Here is a 20,842-nt window from a genome sequence, read left to right on the forward strand (position 1 = left end):
GGTCTGCCCCTTCAGTCTTGACCATGAGTTTGGTGTTGTCATGGGCTGTTTCTTAGTGCGCTTTGCCTTATTTCAACCCAACAGAGTCACCTCCTCAGCTGAGTGCTCACTGTATTGCCGTGGTGTGAATTACTAGAGAAAATCCAGGAGTTTTATAAGAACTGTACATTTACTGAAGGCAGTTTGCTGTCACAAGAGTTCACAGAATATTCTCAGTTGGAAGGGACCCACAAGGATCATTGAGTCCAACTCTTAAATGAATGACCCCTCTGGGAATTGAACCCCCAACCTTGGCTTTATTAGCACCATGCTTTAGCCAGCGGAACTAATCTCAGGGTCCAGTGATGTGGCAGATAATTTCTACAAGAAATAGTTTTGGCTTTTTCAGTCCTTTGTAAGATGGGGCAGGAGTTGATAACTTTCTCTCCCAAATTTGGACCAAGTGCAGTTTTGATGGCTGTCTCAACAGCTCAAAATCACAGATGTCTGTTCCAAACTGGTGGGTAATTGCTTCGTGCAAAGCCAATCATGAAATAATTTTTCCCCTACGAATGTGAAGTTTGTTTATTCAATCCCGTTTCAGAGGAGTGCTATTTCTTGCTGTAGCAGAAATATGTGCACAACTCATTTCTTTCTGACTTGCCTATAGCTCTGTTTTTGTTTTGCGAATGTAATTTGGAATATATTTTTTCCATGTTGCTTCCTAATCTGTCTAGCCTTATATTTCCCAAACCTGTGGTTTCTTTCCTTCTCTCCCTTATTTTCTCTTAGTAAATCTTCCAGCCCATGGAAGATATCTGAGAAGTAGATTTAAGAAATTTTGACACAGAACAAGTTGTCTTCTATTGGGTTAATAAGCAGTGGGTGCTCTAGCAGACTAAGGATGTGTTGAAAAATGACAAACCGGCTTCATGCTGTGGGGCTGATGCTCAGGGTGGATAACGGACCAGGTGAGGGTTGTTATAACTGAATATGTACAGTGAAATGGACAGATAAGATAGTTGATATGGTAATGTAGAGAGGTAAGATCTGCGTGTTTTGCAAATATGTATTACTGTGTTTAGGGTCTGATTCTGTTACAACCAAGCAAAGTAAATATTCCATTGGTATTCATTAGAAGTGAAGTGGGGTTTTTTGTCAATGGCAGTTACTTGCTTATCAGTTGCCCAACCTATGGGTTACCCTGGCTGCAGTATTCATGGTCTACATGTGAGACTGTGGAAGAGGCTGGAGGGAGGCAAGAGGGGAAGATCCGGTGTGGCTGCAGAGGTGGGGAGGGAGGAAGGGAGATGGGAGGAGTGGGTGGATCAGGTTGAATGTCTCAGTCCATCAAAATAAAGGCACTGTTGCAGCCCTATAGGCCATAGAAGAAAGAGCTAAAAGGTAGATGGGTCTGAGAAATAGTGTGATGTTGCAAAGTCTACATGTACATTTTGATTTTCCTTTTTCAGCAAAATCTGGCTCTGCACCTTTGGTGGCAGAGCTGAGGGCCCTGTCCTGGGCTTTTACAGGCTTTTTTGTGTAGGTGGTGCCAGTCAAAATAGGACTGTGGGCAGCCCAGCCTTCCTCTTCTCATATTGGGAACTGCAACAGGGTGGCCACATTCCCTGGGAGAGCTCCATCAGCCTTCAGCCAGGTCGCAACCAGATAGGACTTTGTTCCAGCAGCAATCCTTTTGGTCTTCAGCAGAACTTGGGAGGAGGTTTATTTAAAGCCCTGGTCCTTTCTGTGGAGTATAGGAAGTAGGAAGCGCTTCCTCCCCGTAGATCACTATCCAAAGCTTTTGTCCACTTTTTTACAGTCCCACCCTGCTTGGAGTCACTCCAAAAAACAGCACGCCAGGGCTGTGCAGTATTGTTCAATGGGATCATCCTTAACTGCAGCTCCTCTTCTTTTCCAAAACGGAAAGTTTTGGCACCAAAACACTGAAGAGCTCTGCCCTGGGCTATGGGATGTATAAATGTCTGCCTGTCCACCCTGCCCCACCATCCTTCCTGCAGTTGGAAATGTTGGTGTTGCAGAGAAAATACAGGGGTCAGCCTTTCTTTGGGAGTCTATTTGATGCTTGCTGCTGAGTTTTAGTTGTGAAGCTTGAAGGAGGTCTCACAGTAGGTCTGATAAGTCATCTCTGCAATAGAGGGTCAAGAAGCTAAAAAAATAGTGCTAACCACAAGAACGCAAGGGTCTGAAATGCTTTTAAGGTACTGCTTTAATGCTTTTAGTGCTTTTAAGGTACTACCTGCTCTCTTCAGGGGTGGGGAAATGTGGGATTATTTCTGTTGAGCTGGGTTTAGGAAAGTCCAGCAACAGGATCATGCCTGTGTTTGCAGAGGGGAGAAAGAAGAGACTGAATGACAGTCTCAGTCAGAGCAGTGTCAGCTGGAGGATCTACCTAGTGCTTCCATGGTCCAGACTGCCTTCAGCTGAGCAGACAAAGCTTCACCTTCTGGAACCTCTTCTCCAATGTCCATGTCACTCCAAATGTCTGTATCGGTTGTGGAATTGACTCCTTTGACCCTAAAGGTGGTACCTTTGCAGGCCTACCCTTTTCAACATACATACTGCCAACACAAAGCTGTTAGCAGGCTTCAAGGCAAAGGGAAGTGGCCTCGCTGTTGTGTGCTGCAATGTGATGTGTGCACACCCCAGGAGAAGGCATCACTTCAGAAACTTTCAATTAGTGCACCATCCTCCACCATTGGAGCCCTCCTTTTAACCACTGCCGTGGCCTTTAAACACTTTTTTCCTGTTCCTTTCAAGAGGAAAAAATAAATGATAAATTATTGTGTTGATCTTGCACAGATGTTACATTTACGGAAAGGTCTTGTTGACGTGGTTTCTCACACAGGATACCTTCTGCTCCTGCAGAAAAGTTGCAGAAAAATTCCAGGAAAATAGATAATGTCATCCTTGGGGAAGGGAAATTTAAAAAAAACCAAACAACCAAACCCCAGTATGTTTTGGATCTAGTGTGGATCTTGCTTAGCAAAAGATGCAGAATTTGGTCAAGGTGTTTGGTTTAGTAGGATTTTCTTTAGCACTGTTAGAATTCAAGCAGACTTGTAGTTGATAACTGTTGTAGCTTAGTGTCTTGTCAGAGACAGAGTTATAAATTAAAAGGTCACAAAGTGGCTGAGGTCAGTATCCTGGTGTGACCATACCCAGGAGGGCTTATCTGTCCATGGCCTGATATGTTAAAACCTTACGGATTAGGTGCTTTTTTTTTTTGTCTTTGCTAAAATGAAGTTCATGAAGATTGCGCCATCTGAGAGAGAGACCTTAAGGGGGTATCAGGAGTAGGTTTTCTCCCTCATCCCCTTCTCCTCACATGAACATGAATGTCCATCTTCGACATTAATATTGAGAGAAGGCACATTTCCTGGTTTTCCAGTCAGGACCTTCACTGATGCAGCACCAAGGTGGTGGGACAGGATGTGCTCCATATGTGGTCTCAGGTGGAGGTCAGCTCTTCTCATCCCACGCTTTTGGGATGCTTCCTGCTTCAAAACCATCAGATCTTCTTCCTGTTACTGTACCCAGTTAGAGAAGAAAATACACCCATTTGGCCACTACTGGCATCACTTAGATATAAATATGAAATTCAACATGATTTGATTTTCCATTTGCTGTCTTACCCAGCCTGGTAACAGAGGCTCAGCTCCAGGCAGCCCTCACCCGCAGCGCTCGGAAAAGCACATTTGGTGTGGATATTGCTGGGGATGGAGCCCTGTGGTGGAGGTTAATGAGAAAAGTGATGTCTTGAGTGCAGATTGCATGGTTTGCTTCCAAGATGATTTGCATTGGAGTGTTAAATGCTACACAGAAATACCAGAAGAGAGAAAGTATTTTCATAGGGCTGCTCTTGGTACCCCTAAAAATACCAGTCTACTCTGTCTCCTCTGAAATGGAGCACTCCCTTTCTTGGAGACAGTTATATTGCTCTTCTGCATAATTTATAGTGAACACACTTAAGAGGAAATCATACTGTTGAGTGTTCAGGATTAATGGAAGTTGCAACTACTTAATGTGTGGGCTGGGACTGGAGGTGTCCTGCTGTGCTGCTGCACCAGCCTCCTCTTGCCTTGGTCTTGACTGCTAGGAGAGTCCAGTCAACACAGTCTCTGACAGCTCAGTGAAGGGGTGGTGCCCATTTTTTATGGATTTTTTAAGAACTAGTCACAAAATGATATGGTTTGCTGTTTTCTAGAGCTACTCTCCCATTTTTAAGGATGGAAACTGAAGAGGTGAGAGAAGGTATTAGTTGTGTCACTAAGCATTATGCAGGGCCAGAGAGATGGTCTGTCATATCGCTGCTGGTCAGAAGGGCACATTGTGTTGAGGGTCCACCTAACAGGAAAATCAACACTCTGCTCATCCCTGTGAGCAGCTGTGCTGGAGTTTGTACCATCAAGGCACTGCCTTGGGCACAGTGCCCTCGCACACGTTGCCTGTGGGGAGCCACCAGCCTGGATGTGCCTTGGCATGGGCAGACCTTGCCACCTGGGGAGGACAGCAGGATGTTACCCAGATGGGTGTCCACATCCCAGCATAAATGTTTCTGGAGTTCAGTGCAAGGTGATTGCCATTGTATTCTCAAGGCACAAAGGCTTATGGTTCCCCTGAGACTAACCTACATACAAACCTTTCATCATGTTCCTAATGTGGTGCTCTGGTCCAGGATGTGTACTGGGGACATGGCTTTCCTGCTCGGGATAGTAGTTGATGTGCTTTTGGCTCCTTGATTTTAAAAATGAATTTTAAAAAATCCCTGGGATGTACAGATAACTGTAAAGTTACCTGCACCAACTTGAGTAATATCCTTAGCTAATGTAGAGCTTGGACCAGAAGATTTGGTCTTCTGCTTGAATTGCTGCAGCCAGGAGAACCAGGTTCCTTCCTTACAGGTGGGATAATGTTCTTATGTAGTTATTTTACAGAGATTCTATTTCACAGGCTGTTTATATCTCTGCAAGGAAAAAAAAGACCCAAACCAAAAAAGTTAAACTCTAGGTTTGCTATTAGGTTTTAAACATCAGTGGTTTTTTTTTATTCAGCAAACAGGAAAATAAACATGTGAAACAATTTGATTACTGTTGTTAGTGGTTACTACTGAAGGGGAAAGAGAATTTTGGTTTAGTGGAGTGCACTTTTACAAGGAATTCAACCAGTGGCTTTTGTACTATTTTAAAGTGATAACTGATGTTAAAAAAAAAAAAAGTTACTTTAGAAAGCTAGATTAATAAAATAAATGGATGCATTTATCTTAGATTTAAGATTTTTGGAACAAAAAGCCCCAGGTAGTAGTAGAAATTGTTAGCAATAGCTGTGCATTTGGTGGTTGAAAATGTTAGTGACAAAGAGTCTTTCTCTTTTGGCTGATATTTTTTCTGCTCAGTGTTTCAGTACTTTCAGTTAATAAGTGTTGGTTGAATTTTCATTAAAGATGGTAGCTAGCTGGCATATCTCCAAAGCCACATTTTGGAGCATCTTTTCACTAAGCTTACCCCTGCTAAATAATGCTTTTTTAATTTAAAAAAAAAAGGTTTATTTTTACTCTTTGAAAGCAAACCCAACCCTCTTACCTGCTCTGTTTCATATTAGCTACCCTGAAATGCCCTTGATTCCTCCAAGACCTGTATCAGCACAGTATCTGCAGCTGGGGAAGGGAAGGCTCTCAGATCTCTTGTTTTTCATTTAGGCATCATTATCAGTGAGGATGGTCTCACAGACCTGCCCTCTGAGGGCTGGTTATCATCTGTCACTGTCTCGTTAGCTAGTGTTATTGTCCCAAACTCTCCATCTTTTCCACATGAATGTCTCTGATGCTGCAGGATTTGCTCAGATGCCATTGGCTGGCTCTTGTTAGTTGCCAGAGTTTGGCTAATTCTTCTGAAATTTAATCCAGGCTCTTTTCTCCCAGGGCTGTGATTATTCTGTAGAAAATTTTTCTGTGATTTATCTTCATCAATTAAATAAATTCACTGCATGAAATTTTTAAAATCTATTGAAAAAACAGCCCAACCATGCTACTTCTGTGGTTTTAATTATATTAAAAATATAGTGCTCTGTGCTAATTTTTGTCACTTTTCTTCCCTTTTTCTAAAAATGTTCTCTCTTATTTCCCAGTTTCCATCAGGCACCTTCTCCTATCCTGCAGGCCAGTATTCACAGAGCTTTATTTAAAATTATGTATCACAATGAATTCAGTGAACATGACGTGGGTTTTTCCTCATGCAGCCCAACCTTCTCAGAAAAAGACCTTGTGCACTAAGAAAGACATTGAGCTGACATGTTTATTACCTTACTCTGCAATATTGTGTAAACAAACTAATTTTCTTTTGAGCCTTGCCAGCTTTGCACAGTGTCTGAAAAAATAGGGCTGGCTGCTTCTCCCTTTACTGTTTTGTTTAAAAAAAAAAGGACAAAGGGAGGAGACGAGGAAAATCCACTCATGATTTTCTTTTCCTGTCTGCAATCACAAGCTGCCCAATCTGCTCCCACCCAAATTAACCCAATTTCCTAATTTACTCAAAATATTTCTGTGCTTTTCTTACTGCATTGGGAATATTTGCCCTTTATAGTAATAAACTCTCCTCCCTGAGTGGAGAACTTTATGGAGAGCTCCTCAAGGAACTGCCACTTTTCTGGTCCCAGTACAGGTCTCATTTTTTCCCCATTAGCAGCAATTCATTAATGTTTGGGGGTGGTTTGTGTTTCTTTTGTTTCTTTTCAGTGAGTTTGTAACCATGCCCTCAATGGCAAACTCTCATCTCCTGGTGATGGGGGTCAGTATCGGCAGGTGCAGGTTTCAGTGTGCTCCAGCACTTTGCTGTGACTCCAGCAACTGGGAAGCTCCTGCCACTATGATCTGCAGCTGCCTCTTCACCACACCCTGATGATTCAAATGTAAAATGGTTCTCAGGTTAATGCACTGATGCTCGAATGTAATCCTGAGTAAAGTGACTTCAGTAGATGGGAGCAATCCAGAGACCTGTGAGTGAGTATCTCAGCCCTTGCAGCTGACTCCATGAAATGAACATGCCAGCCTGGAAATAGTTCCCTCACATAGCTATTTTGAGGATTGGAGTCTTTGTAATTATGTCTTTCTTTGGCAAGCTGAAGGTAGTAGGTGGTTATTTATAATGGGTTTTCATCCCAGGCATGGAATCAGGTTTTCAAGACCACACAATTCCTGAGTATGTGTTTATGGATAAACTTACCCTGTAAGGTGGCTTGAGGTGTCTTACCAGTTCACTCCACCTTTTGTTTGGAGGGACATTCAGTGTACATACCTGAACTGTTACTGAGTTTTCTGGAACTGAAATGTGGGTGATACACAGTGTGGTCCTTCCTCTTCAGCCACTCTTTTTACTATACTTCTGAAAAGGATTGAACTTGAAAATAATTTGCAAATAAGCAACGTTCTTTATTTAAATAAAAACATGATAAGTCATTGAAAGTGAAAAATTTTAAAAACCCTTTTTTTTATTTAGTATGGTCTCTTCTTTGCTTGGTGGGTTTTGTTTCTCTTTCTGTTTCCCCAAAGGCAGCAGCAGAAGCAGCTTCAGCCCCTCTTGACACTAGCCTTTCACACCTCAAACCTGCAATTCTGCAGGGTTTAATTTTTTTGTGGCATTATTGATTGAGGTTTCTCTTTCATCTTGCTGCTTCTATTATTTAGCTTTTCAAGGGGCGAAGATCCTCCTTTTCACACTTCAGACCTTATCGAAAAGTGTTACTTTTGGCCCCACATCTGCAACCTGGGAAGACGAAACAGGTGCTGCAGTGACTGGTATGTGGGTGTCAGCATTTGCTGCAGGGCAGGAAAGAAGTTCACATGGGTTTACCAGGCAGGACCAGATATCTATAGCAACGTATTTGTATATCCTGTGCCTTCTCTGTTGCAACGCTCGTTGCTTAGGATACTGGCATTAAAACATGTAACAAAATCTGCTCTTTACTCCGGAGTTCATTATCTGTCCCAGCCCATGTAACTGCGCATTTCCTCTTCCAGTTCAGATCAGAACCACTGACTAGCCCTGGGCAAAACATGGTCCAGAGGATGTCATTATAATCCTGTTTTGCGTCCTGTTGCTACATGATCTATTTTTACCACTAAACATTTTCACTAGCTGAGGTGCCCAAGAACCTGTCTCCCTCTTGCAGCTTGGACCACAGGAACTGGAGGCTTCTTAAACACATCTGTGCATTGGCTGAGTTGTTGAGCTCTGGTGCTACCAGAGCATAAAACATTTTCCCAGAGGGTGTGTTCCTGAAGTGTGGCAGCACAGATCTTTAGTGAGTGAGGCTTTCATTTGGGCTACCTGTGGAGGTTTTTTTGGCTTTTAGGGGCCTTTTTTTTTTGGGAGGGGGGAGAGGGTGGAGTGTTGTGGGGTTTTTTTGTTTATTTTATTTTGTGGGGATTTCTTAATACAAGGATCAAGCTTTTAAAAATAGAGCCTCAGAACAAGACACCATGGTTTCTGAATTGCAGGACCTCCTTATGGCTCTCATCTTCACCTGGCCATAGAAAAAGGATATTGGGGCTATTTCACAGCATGATTGAGGTTGGCAGGGACCTCTTGAAATCATCCAGTCCAGCCCTCCCTGCTCAGGACCACGTCCAGTTGGGTTTTCAGTGTCTCCAAGGTTGGGGACTTCACAGGTTCTCTGGGGAATCTACACCAGTGTTTGACCACCATTGCTGTAAAATAGTTCTTCCATGGAAAGCCTTTCTTAACATGATGATCAGAGGGTCACTGTGGGCTAAATCCTTTTGTCTTTTCTTCTGCACCCCAATGAAGAAGGCATCAGTGATGGATCCAGTGCTTTAGGTCTTTTAATTAAAAAAATCTTCCACCCCTGTTGAAGTAGTTCTAGCATTTCAGACCAACCCAGAGCAGTGTTTGCTGCCCAGCTTATGCTGTTCATTTTGTTTGTGCTCCTACAGTCCTGGAGGCACTGTGCTACAACCTCTTGACTGTAACAGATCTGACATGCTTGTTCTGCTTTATAAGTGAGCACTGCGAGAGAAATGGTGCCACACTTTCCCCCACAAAGCAGATAGCTCAGATAATATAAAGAGTACTTATTCTGTTTCTCTGTGCACTGTCTTTCTCAGCTGGAGAGCACCTCTATCCTACAGACAGGCATTTCATCGTTTTTCCTCTTTTTATTAACACTAGATTAGTATCCAAGGGGGTTTGCACAAGGAAATACATCTCTAAGGAGTCATTCCTGCTTTTGCAGCCATAACTGATTCACTAAGAGGAACCCATGAGGGGCTCAGTTCTAGGGGGTTTTGTCTTCAGAAGGTTTGCCGTAAAAAGCTGCCTTGGTCTCCAGCTTTCTGGGTTACATTTTGTAAACACAGTTCTCCCTGTGGTAACTGGTGGTTGACAGAGAGTTTGTGTGAAAGTGAGATGCACGGAGCTTTCCAACACCGGTATTTCAAATACTTCAGTGCCTGGATGCTGACAGCCAGTCCATCTGTTGGTAAAACCCCAGAATTGCTACTTTAGCTGTTTCAGAGTTTGCTACAGTTACCGTAGTGCAGCATTAACTGGGTGTCATGGTTTACAGCTGCTCACTCACTGTGTGCCCCCAGTGGGATGGGGAGGAGAATTGGGAACAAAAAGGTAAAACCCGTGTGTTAAGAAAAGTTTAATAACTGAAATAAAATAAAATATTGTTATAATAATGATGACAATAATTGTAATGAAAAGGGAGATGATAAAAAGAGAGAACGCAATAACATCCAAGAGAAACAAGTGATGCACGGTACAACTGCTCACTGCCCAATGACCAGTGCCCAGCCCATACTCAGCAGTGATCAGCCCCCCTCCCCAGCCAACTCCCCCAGGTTTATATACTGACCATGATGATGTTCTGTGGCATGGAATATCACTTTGGTCAGTTTGGGTCACCTGTTCTGGCTGTGCTCTCTCCCAGCTTCTTGTGCACCTCCTCACTGGCAGAGCATCAGAAAATGAAGAGTCCTTGACTTGGGGTAAACGCTACCTAGCAACAACTAAAACTTCAGTGTGTTATCAATATTATTCTCATTAAATCCAAAACACAGCACTGTGCCAGCTACTGTCTCAGCTGAAACTACAACACCAATTGTGTCTCGGCCTCAGTAAAAGACCTCTTTACTCATTGCTAGGCTTTTGCAATGAGATTATTACTTGATTATTGCTGACCCTAGAAGGACAGAGATTACATTCTTCAGGTAGGAGTTTTCTGGCATCTCAGTTTTAAGCCTGGCTAGAACTGCAGGCAGGCAGCAGCACCACATATTTTTAACAAAACTTTTTATGTGAAACTGGAGCAAAAGTGCATCTGCATTTCCTCCTGTTTGAGCCTTACATGGCTGAGCATTGCTTTCATGATTAGTGATAGACTCATGAAGTCCTCTGGTCTGTGTTTATACTACCAAGCTTTTCCTTGTCTGATCATGTCAAGGGCATTCTTGTGATTGTTTTTCTTATTGCCATGATAGTGCCAGATGCTCTGAGGGCTTTTGCTAATCAAAGTAAGCAGAAACAGACTTTGCTGCAGTATATGTGGCTTCACTTTCCTGGATTTCACCCTGGTGTGATGGGAAGTAAGGGAAGGGCAGGCTATGCTGGAGTTAGATCTCTGCTGATTGCCCAGGGCAACATTGAGTGCAAGGATGTCTTTCCCGTCTCACCTTCTACACCCACTGCAGAAAGTGATTTCACTGGTAAGGCTTATTAAAAAAAAAAAAACAAAAAAACAAAAAAACACCAAAACAAAAAAAAAACCAACAAAACAAACAAACAAAAAAACCCCATAGCCCTAATCACAGGACTGACATGAGCATCCCAGTCTCGCTCCCTGTGATTTCCATTAGCAGCCATCCTCTGAGTGGTCTCGTGGCTAAATCAGCTGCTGAGCCTCTGGAAAGTGATTTAATGAAAGCATTTTATAGCAATCGAATGAAATGTCGGTTGGATGCCAGCAGCAGGGTTTACTGTCATGATTAATGAGATATTTAGGCATTTCATTTTGAAGGAGCTACCTGCAACACAATTTACATCAAAGCTGTTTTTTTCAGATAGGCTTTAATAAATTAATGTTAATGTTGGTTATTTGATTATTCACAACAAATTCATTACAACTGCAGGGTTGCATTTGGGATGAACACATTACGAAGCCTTTCAGAAAGCTCATATGCAAAAAGGGTTGTGTTCAGAGCATTGCACATTTTCTGATATAAAATGATATAAAAGACGAGGAAGGGTTGAAATAGCCTATAATCTTTGAATGCAAAGATGGCATGCATATAAAGCTTTTGAAGCTGATATTAAATTATCATCTCTTCAAATAACGGGATATATCTTACCACTAGTAGAAATAGTGAAATCTAATAAATGGAATTATCATCTTACCTCTTTTTTTCTGGGGGGTCTCTATTTTTAAGGGAACAGGAATAATAAAGGTATTATAGGAACGGGGAGAAATGGCATTAAACCTTTTCAAACCTCTTGTAGCTACCAGTTGGAAGTTTTACAGTCCTTAACCCTGTGTGTCATTAAAGCTGGGGTTATTTCTGCTTAAAGCCCAGCTCCTGCATTAAGTGGACTCTGCTGTTCCTTCTGCCCCTCTCCCAGGAAATTCCAAGGCAGTGACTGGTGAGGCAGGTACTGCTTTTTGACCTGGATACTAGTTCTTACAAAGTATCTGGGAATCATTAAGTGAAACCTTTGCTGAAGGGTAGAAACTGAAGGCACCTCCTCACCCCAGGACAGGAACATAATGTTACAATTTCTGCTCCTAAAGAAAAAGGACCACGTCTGATCCATTATTTGCTCTAAGCCGCTGTTTTCTGCAAATTGACTGCAGCAGAGTAGAATATTGTGTTTTCTGCTTTCGGCAGTAGAAGGATGAATAGCTGGAGCATTGGAGATTCAAAGATGGAAAGGCAGTGGCAGCAGCTGCGAGCTAGTAGTTTAACTGGAGGGCAGCCTAGTGCTTTCCTAGGGGTCGTGCTGGCAGGGACTGGGAGCTGTAGCATCCCCGAATGTGGGGAAAGCAGAGGTATGTCAGGTGTGTTGAGAAAACTGCAATATAATGGACAAAAATAAAGCTTTGGCATTGAAACATTGACAGATTTTCTAGAAAACAGAAGTGCTAATGATAACACATTTTCGGTTAAGCCCGATGCGTTGAACTAATGAGTGGCTAACTGGGTTTTGTCTCTGAGCTTTAAGCCACAGAGCGGGATGTGGATTGTTTACATATCTGAGGCAATGCAGAGACTAAATGGACAGATAAACAAGCTTAAATTCACCTGTTGAAAATCTGTCTACTGTAGAGCAACTTATTTTTTAACTGACCTTTAATATTTTAATTTTTTTAGGGTTCTTATGTATGCCTGGGATTTTTATTCTCTGGGAAGTGCTTAGCCCCTGTTTTTCCTGATCTCTGTATGCTTTGCTGCTCAGCTCTTGTGGTTTCCAAGTAGTCATGCGATGTTGGCCTGTTACTAACCTGTCTTCTGCACTGGCTGTGAGCGAGCCTAACGGGCATAACAGGCTGTGCAGAGAATTGTCATTTATGTGGGACAGTCACAAGGGTTTGGGTGTGACTTTGTGCAAACTTGAGAATAAACTTTTTGAGTTTGCGGAAGGAGATGCTGCTCAATCTCTAGCCTGGCAATACAGTTTCATATTGCTGAGAAGCCATGAAAAGCTGCAAGGGATAAAAACAAAAAAAATTAACAAGGTTTTGGTTTTTTCCTGTTGTTGCCTAAGTGCAGATTGACCATCTTTCATTTTGTCGAAGGAGCTTTCCTGTTGCTGGGCAGTCTCACCTGTGTGGCAAAACATGGCCATTGTCAAGGGAGAGGACAGACCTAGCCCTTTCCTGACATCCTGATGAAATCCTGAATTTAAATGCGCTTTGGCCCCTGTTGGGGAATATTGAACCTAATGAATAAGGTTATGTAAAAGTATAAACCCTAGTAAAGCTGAAAAGAGTTGCTTTGCCAAACATTAGGCTTTAAAAAGCCCTTTTCTCTGATTGTATGGTGGGGCTGGAAAGAATGAAGTCCTTTGTGGCAGTGATGCTGTCACAGCGACCCATCTGCTCGTGCTGCCTCCATGGTTGAGAGAAAGAGGAGGAGGCTTCTAGTGTGTTGCTGTTGACTATAGGCTGTGCTGAGGTTATCCTTGCTGCACCCTTTTCTGACCCCCGGGGTGCCACAAGGAGCATCAACCAAGCACCACTGCACTGGGGGGCTGCTGTGGGGTGAGTGATGCAGGGAGGGAGGAGAGGCTCTGTAAGCCAAGGGCTTTCAAGCGCATCTGGACAATGCAAACAAGACTGGCACAGAGCCACCTACCCTTCCTCTCCTTATTCAGCCCCACTTACTTTCACTTTTGAATAGACAGATTTTACTTTTCATCACTGCTGCTGTCCCTGTACACTCCTGCTTGATCATCGCAGCAGATCAGCCTGTTGGAGTGGGTCAAGTGTAGGAATCTGGAGCTGGGCATCACAAACCATATGATGGAGGAGTGGGATTGAAGCAGAGAAATAAAATAATGAGGATTATTATTTCCCAAATAATTAGGAGTAATAATAAGGACTAATATTTCCCAAATATTTGCTCCCAAACTATCTTCTTTTCCACAGCGTATTAATAACTGGGAGACCCTAGAGAAGAAAGGAGGCTAAATGAAATGAGATCTTTTCCTGGTGATTTATAGTACCCTTTTTCTCCTCTTTCCCTCTTGTCTCAGGCAGGGTCTGTTTCTCACAGGGTTCTACCAGCCCCTGGCCCCTCTCTGCCTGGTGGGGCTGGACCTCAGGCAGATATTCTCTTGCTTTGCAGCTGCTGAACCCAGACCCAGAAGAGGATGGGGAAGCAGAACAGCAAGCTGCGCCCTGAGGTGCTCCAGGACCTGCGTGAGAACACCGAGTTCACGGACCATGAGCTGCAGGAGTGGTACAAGGGCTTCCTAAAAGATTGCCCAACGGGACATTTGACTGTAGAAGAGTTCAAAAAAATATATGCAAATTTTTTTCCCTATGGCGACGCGTCGAAGTTTGCGGAACATGTCTTCCGCACCTTTGACACCAACGGTGACGGGACGATTGACTTTAGGGAATTCATCATTGCCCTGAGCGTCACCTCTCGGGGCAAGCTGGAACAGAAGCTGAAGTGGGCGTTTAGTATGTACGACCTGGATGGAAACGGGTACATCAGCCGCGGGGAAATGCTAGAAATAGTGCAGGTGAGGCACGATCGCTATTGTGTATCTTATTTGTGTTGCTGTAACCTCTTCACCCTGAGACATCTGGACCTGGAGACAAAGATTGTGCTGAGCTGGGTCAGTCCTGCCTCAAGGAGGTTCCTGGGCCCGTGGTCCCCAAAGGGACACTGGAGTCCATGGTGGGACCTATGACATGCAGATGAGGAAGGGGCTTGAGACATGAACAGGGCACTTGTGAAGCTGGCCTGCAACCAAAATCCTGCAGCTCTCCCTGGGGATTTCTTAGTGGGGTGTTAATGGGATCAAAAAAACCTAAATTCAAATTCTACTGACCTGATAAATCTCAAAATTAATACTTTGAAACTTCAAATCTGAGTCAATGTGAACTCTGGATGAAAGGCTGTGGCATGTCTTTGTCTCCAGAAGGCAGAGGACACGTAGACCACAGGCTCTAGCGGGAGGTGTGCAAGGCAGAACACCCTGTGGCCCTACCCCACGTGCCCGCCAGGGCTCAGCCTCAGCAGTGGGCTGCTTGGCATCTGCTCTGCAGCTGAGATGTGTTTCTTGTGTACTGCAAGGGGGTAATGCGTCAGGAAGTGCTGTGACATTTGGTCCTCATGGCTGAGGTGGGATAATTTAGGTGGAAGGCTAGGACTGCAGATACCCTAAAGAGGTCTTATCTTTATTTATCTTTATTCACATTTTTGTAAGTCTGAAAATGCATTTCGTTACCCATCCACAAAGAAAAACAACTCCTAGTCCCATAGATACATATTCACCATAATCCATATAGCACCCCTCATACATACATGTAACTGAGTGTGATGAGGGCCAGCCAAAGAGGTGATGGCTTAGCCCAGTTGCAGAAGAGAGAATTATACACCATTGCCTCCTGTATTTTAGCTCAGTTCTGTTCACACATTAATCTGAATTTCAGTTAAACTGATCCAGCATTTCTTTTGAAGTGCTAATGAATACAGGAAAGAAAAATAAAAAAGCTGCAGTCAGATATTCCCATTTGTTTTGGTTTATAAAGTAAAGTCCTGCAGCTGCCTGCCTGGGTCAGCTGCCTTTTTTTGTTGCTACAGGCTTAAATTCTTTTTCTCTATCCTGGTGTTTTATCATTTGGGTCGTGTTTTTCCTATATCTTTTTTTTTCTTTTAAATACTCAGGCAATTTACAAAATGGTTTCATCAGTAATGAAAATGCCAGAGGATGAATCCACTCCTGAGAAGCGAACAGACAAGATCTTCAGACAAATGGACACAAACAATGATGGTAGGATCGCCACTGACACCCCTTCCTTGGCTCTAGAAATAGAGGTTTTCTAGCCCAGTCTTGGTAGATTATGGTATTTGGGGAGAGGGGGTAGAGGACAGGGGTGTCTCTGGTCTCTGACTGGCCTCAGTGAGCATATCTGTCCATGACAAATAGGACAAATAAGTGGGAAGTGAGCAGCAGGTGAGAGACTTTCCCTGCTGGGGTGCTGAGAAGAGAGCAGTCCTTCCCTGATATTTCATGGTTGAATCCCCTTCTGTAAAGGCTCCTCTGAAATTCCCAAGTCCATTGTCTTTGGATTATTTTCTCTGGGTGTAGCACAAACTAGGCATGAGGGTTTGCTCCCATTGCCCTTGATAGGTTTGCACTCCAGGGCTTGTCATCCATAATGCATGTCCTCAAATCAAAAATTCCCTAGGTCTATAGTATTTATTTTCTGTGCATATTCATGGCATGTATACATCTGTATACACATGAAAAAATACCATCTTATTTGTAGAGAGGTTTTTATTTAAGAGAATTTTGTGGCTGCATTTTGGTGTCTGCTGCTGCAGCCCCAAGGCAAATTTCTGGCCTTGCTGAAGTCCTCAAATATTTTACCTTTGACTTCATCAAAACTAGCACTTCATCCCCTGACTTGATATTCAGGGGGCCCTAAAAGAACATGATTAAAGTCTTTTCATTCTGTGGAAAGTAGCAGTGCGTGCAGATGTGCAACAGCGTAGTGGTCACAAAACCTGCTATATATAAACATCCTCCATCTGTTGCACGTTGTTGCTGAAATAAAATCATACTATTCTCAGTAAAATACTAGCCCTGCAAGCCATGCAGTGCCAAGCAATAACATCTGCACGTGTGCTCTGGTGGCTGGAAATGTTTCTTCTTCCTCATCTGACTGTTGGGGATTGCAAATAGGTTTTGATTTGTGCTTCGCTTAAGAAATACAAGGAGAGGGGGAAACTAATAAATGTCTTAATAGTTAGGAGTACTCTTTTTCAAGCTGATAAAAACACTTGGTTTGGGAACATTAGCCAGAACTTAGGATAGAAGTGTGCCACAGGTTTTTGAACTTCTGTAATTTTTGTAAGAGGAAGGCTTGCTCATTAATGGAATCGTAAGATCATTTAGGTTGGAAAAGACCTCTAAAACCATCAAGTCCAATCATTAACCCAAAATGACCAAGCCCACCGCTGAACCGTGTCCCTAAGTGCCACATCTACATGTCTTTTAAATGCCTTCAGGGATGGTAACTCTACCACGTCCCTGCGCAGTCTGTTCCAATTGTTGACAACGCTTTCGGTGAAGAAACTTTTCCTAATATCCAATCGAAACCTTCCCTGGTGCAACTTGAGGCCGCTTCATCTTGTCCTATTGCTTGTTACTTGGGAGAAGAGTTCCTCCCTGTTCAACCTGATTCGAGTGCTGACCACCAAGGTCATTCCTCTTCCATCCCCATGGCAGGCTGGCAGCATCCTGGGGCTGGTGAAAACCGGCATAATGAGCTGGTGCATCCCTCCCTTTGCATTTGGCCAAAAGTGACAGCAGGCAACTGCCAAGTGCAAGATGTTTGTGCGTGGGTCCTGTCTTGAGCTTAGCAGTTTGGGTTAAGTAAGGATGGCCCTGGGGTGTTGTGTGAGGGTAGGAGTAGATTGTGCTGAGTGCATGAGGTAGATGAGAGATCACAGGACACAGTGTTAGGAATGCAACAAATGCTTGTCTGCTCCAGTTCATAGGAAACCTAGTTTCATTTCTCATTAATATTGCTACATCTTATTTCTGCCACTTTTCAGAGTGCTGAAGCAGGAGAGTATTGGTGATAACAAGCAAGGCAGAGGCTGCTCACAGGCTCCTTATGCTATCTGTGCAGGGGAGTAGTCCTGAGATCAGGAAAAACCCCAGGATGAGGTCTGAAAAACCAGATCTTTACTCCTTGGCATACCATGCTATGCTGTGCCATAGCATGGGATTGTTGGAGCCAGGGGATGTCAGGGTGGTTGTTTCTTGTAGTTGCCTCTCATGGTTACTCCTCCAGAGATCACCTTTTCAGACCCTCAGACTGTTACAGGGTCCATCCAGTTCAGTGCCTCTGGCCTAAACTGAAGATATGTAAACCAGAAGAGCTCAGGTGGCTCCCTCAAGGATGGCTTTTCTTGCTGCCACATGAAACCCATCCTGTTCCTGTACACCCAGCAGGGCACGGCAAGTGGCTTACAGAATCATAGAATAGTTTGAGTTGAAAGGAACCTTTAAAGGTCACCTGGCCCAACCCCACTCCAGTGAGCAGGGACATCGTCAGCTGGATCAGGTTGCTCAGAGCCCTGCCCCACCTGACTTTGTAGGTTCTGGAGATGCCATCACTGCTCAGCCCTACATGTCACAGCAAACAAGGGGGCAAAGTGTGAATATTTGGAATATTTAGGTTTAAAATGTTGTAGTAACACAAGCATCATTTCAAAGTGTACATGTTTTCAGGTACTATACCTTGGGTTCATGTGTCATGTTATTTGTATGGTCTGGTTCTGAGCAAAAAGCTGCCAAATGATATTAGAACAGTTGGGTTTTTTATTTGGGACTGTCTTTTTAAATAAAAAAATAACAATTATTATTGTGGATTGTTTTGCAGAAGAAAAATGTATTTGGACTTAAAGGCTTGAGTAGGATTTAGCTGCTGTGCGTTGCACTAAATTCCCTTAGATGCCTTTGTGATAGATTAGATAGATGTATGTTGCTCTGGTGAAGAGGGATTCTTTTAAGCTGCAGTAATGGTGGTGGCAACAACTGAAGTTTTAAGAATTACTTCCATTTGGGTTTTTCTCCCTTTCAGGTAAACTGTCCCTGGAAGAGTTCATCAAAGGTGCCAAGAGCGATCCCTCCATCGTGCGGTTGTTACAGTGTGACCCCAGTAGCGCGAGTCAATTCTGATTAAAGCGGACAGTGTGCTCAGAGAATCTCGGCTTGTGTCCTTCAAGCTTTGCTCGCAAACGGATGCCTTCTCAACCGTTCCTCCACACTTTGCGGATAAGATCCCGTTGCCAGATTGTGTGTGTGTGTCCGAGCGAACCAGCCCTCGCTCCCCCCAATAACACCAGTGCAGTTCTCCTTCGGCAGCTCCGTTTCTGCTTCCCTGTAATGTTACAATTCACTCTGCACATTTTAAACATTAATTGAAAGGTATGTTTACATGCAGCTACGAGAGAGTTCAATCACTGGTGAGATACCATTTCACTTAGTCTGTAAGAAAGGTGATGTTCTAGTAGTTCCCGAGAAGATGCTAGGTAGGACTTTACCCAACATAGCAGATGGTAGATAATTTATTTTGCTTCAGAAATTACTATGTTTAAAAAAAAAAAAAAAGACAGTGGACTGAAATGGAGTAGAAAGTTTAAAAAAAAAAAAAGAAAAAGAAAAAAGGAAAAAAAAAAAAAGCAGCTTTCCTGGGCATGGTTCCAATTTTCTTTTTGAGGAAAATTGCTTGCACTTATCTAATGGTCTTTACTTTCTTTTAATATATATATAAATTATATATATATGGTGAAGTAAAATTTTAAATATTTAGGTCATCTATTTAAGGCATAAAATAGAATTCGAGCTTTGTTTCTTCTAGTTGTCTGTGATTTATTCAAATCTTGGAGATTGTTTTTTTGTGATATTTATGCATTAGCAAATTGCTGTTCCAAAAGAAATGCATGACTAGCAGTTTGTGGATATTTCACCCTGTTTAATTCCTGAATGCAATTATTTGTTCATTTTTACTGTCAGTCATTCCAATGTTACTGTATTAACAAAAGACCTGAAAGGAGTTCATCCTCATTTTGTATTTCTCAGTGGAGTCCTACTTTCTGGTGGTTGCTGCATTAAATGGCTTTTGAGTGCCCCGAGGTGATGTGACTGGCACTGCTGTTCTCAACTTGGCTACACCTCCTCCCTTTTGCTGTTGATATGTTAATAGTCTTGTGCATTCCAGTGTTATTTAATATCTGCCTAATGCCAAGAAATATTAATTGAAATAAAAGACTACTTTTCTTGTCACTGCCTGTCTTGATCTAACCCATGCAACAAGTTCCTAGAGCCAGGTATTTGGGGAAGGACAAGGCTGGTTTCCTGCCCGACATGTCCCCGTCTTATCTGGGACATGTTGCTTTGTAAGTACGTAGGGGTTCGGGGAGCCAGCTCTTGTCGCTGGGTTAATGCAGTGGTATTAGTACCTGTAGGTGCTGCCTGTGGGATCCTGCTCCATTCTGGCTGAATCCCTGTGAAGACTGCAGGAAGGTGACAGCTCAATTTCTGCTGGATGCATAGCTGCTCACGTCAGTGAAGGAAAAGCTGCTGACCCTGCTGGCTGGGCTACTGTGACCATGGTTTTACAAAATAAAACTCTGTTCAGATACCAGGTACGTGCTATTGGAATAATTTTTGACACTGGTAGCATGGAAACAGTTTTCCCCACGTTCATCAGATCTGCAGTTAGCTGCATAAGACTGTCCTCTCTGCAAAGTAAAGGATCAACAAATGATTGATGTTAATGTTGAGTATGCAATTAAGGGATTTTTACTGAGTATGATGTTCTAGTAGTAGTTAGATGATAATACTTTAACATTAAAAGAAGGAGAGAGAAATGGTTGCAATATCCAGATGGAAATACGTTGTTGGATCAGACTTGGTCTAGAACAAAGACTTCTGTCAGTGCTGCCAAGCAGAAGAGTGTGTTCATTTTCTTCCCTGGAAATTCAAATTTGAGCTGTTAAATTGACAGTGCTTTCAACCACAACAGTCTGCTGATGAGGCAACCCTGAAAAGGAGGTTAATCAGAAGTCTGCCTGCTTTCCCTGGGTAAGCCCAGCAAAAAAAAAAGGAAACTATTGAAAAAAATGTAATTCCGTGATTGCTGATAGTCTGTCTCTAGCCTTTTTGTGTTCATGCTGGCTGTTTGCTAGAAGGTGCTGGGGTGTTAGAGATGCTGCAGATGTTCTTACTCTAATGGCTCTTCTTGCATGGGCTGGGTAGCAATTGTTTAGATGTGAGTTTTCCACCATGGACTTTATCATCTCTGCATTCAGAAGAGAGTGGAAAAACATCTCTGCCCTTGTCCCAGAGTGGTGCCTCTGAGAGGGACTGCACTATTTGAATCTTGTTTGTGCCATCTTAAAATGAGTCAGGCATATTTTCAGTCAAGCATTGCACAGTATCCTTTTCTTGGGTACCAAAGATGTAAAAACTGTTTTACAGTGGGACTTTTGTTGCCTTTTCCACATTTTCCTGACATCTCACCTCTTCTGGTTTCCACTGCTGTCTGTAGTGAATAGCAAGTTTAAGTAGCTGTT

General features: G+C 43.0%; 1 protein-coding gene across 2 annotated transcripts in view; it reads left to right on the top strand.

The window, feature by feature from the left end:
* HPCAL1 (hippocalcin like 1) overlaps positions 1 to 19,550 on the top strand; it is an 80,803-nt gene extending 61,253 nt beyond the window's left edge. For both annotated transcript variants that reach the window (XM_027641114.1, XM_027641113.1), the window contains exons 3-5: positions 13,862 to 14,264; positions 15,416 to 15,521; positions 18,346 to 19,550. In XM_027641114.1, coding sequence (XP_027496915.1) covers positions 13,887 to 14,264; positions 15,416 to 15,521; positions 18,346 to 18,443 — 582 coding nt within the window. In that variant the 5' untranslated portion in view covers positions 13,862 to 13,886 and the 3' untranslated portion in view covers positions 18,444 to 19,550. The remainder of the gene's footprint in view (positions 1 to 13,861; positions 14,265 to 15,415; positions 15,522 to 18,345) is intronic.
* Positions 19,551 to 20,842: the final 1,292 nt, after the last annotated feature.

The sequence above is a fragment of the Corapipo altera genome, unplaced genomic scaffold (genome assembly GCF_003945725.1).
Source record: "Corapipo altera isolate COAL_440 unplaced genomic scaffold, ASM394572v1 46, whole genome shotgun sequence".
In the NCBI taxonomy this organism is placed as follows: domain Eukaryota; kingdom Metazoa; phylum Chordata; class Aves; order Passeriformes; family Pipridae; genus Corapipo; species Corapipo altera.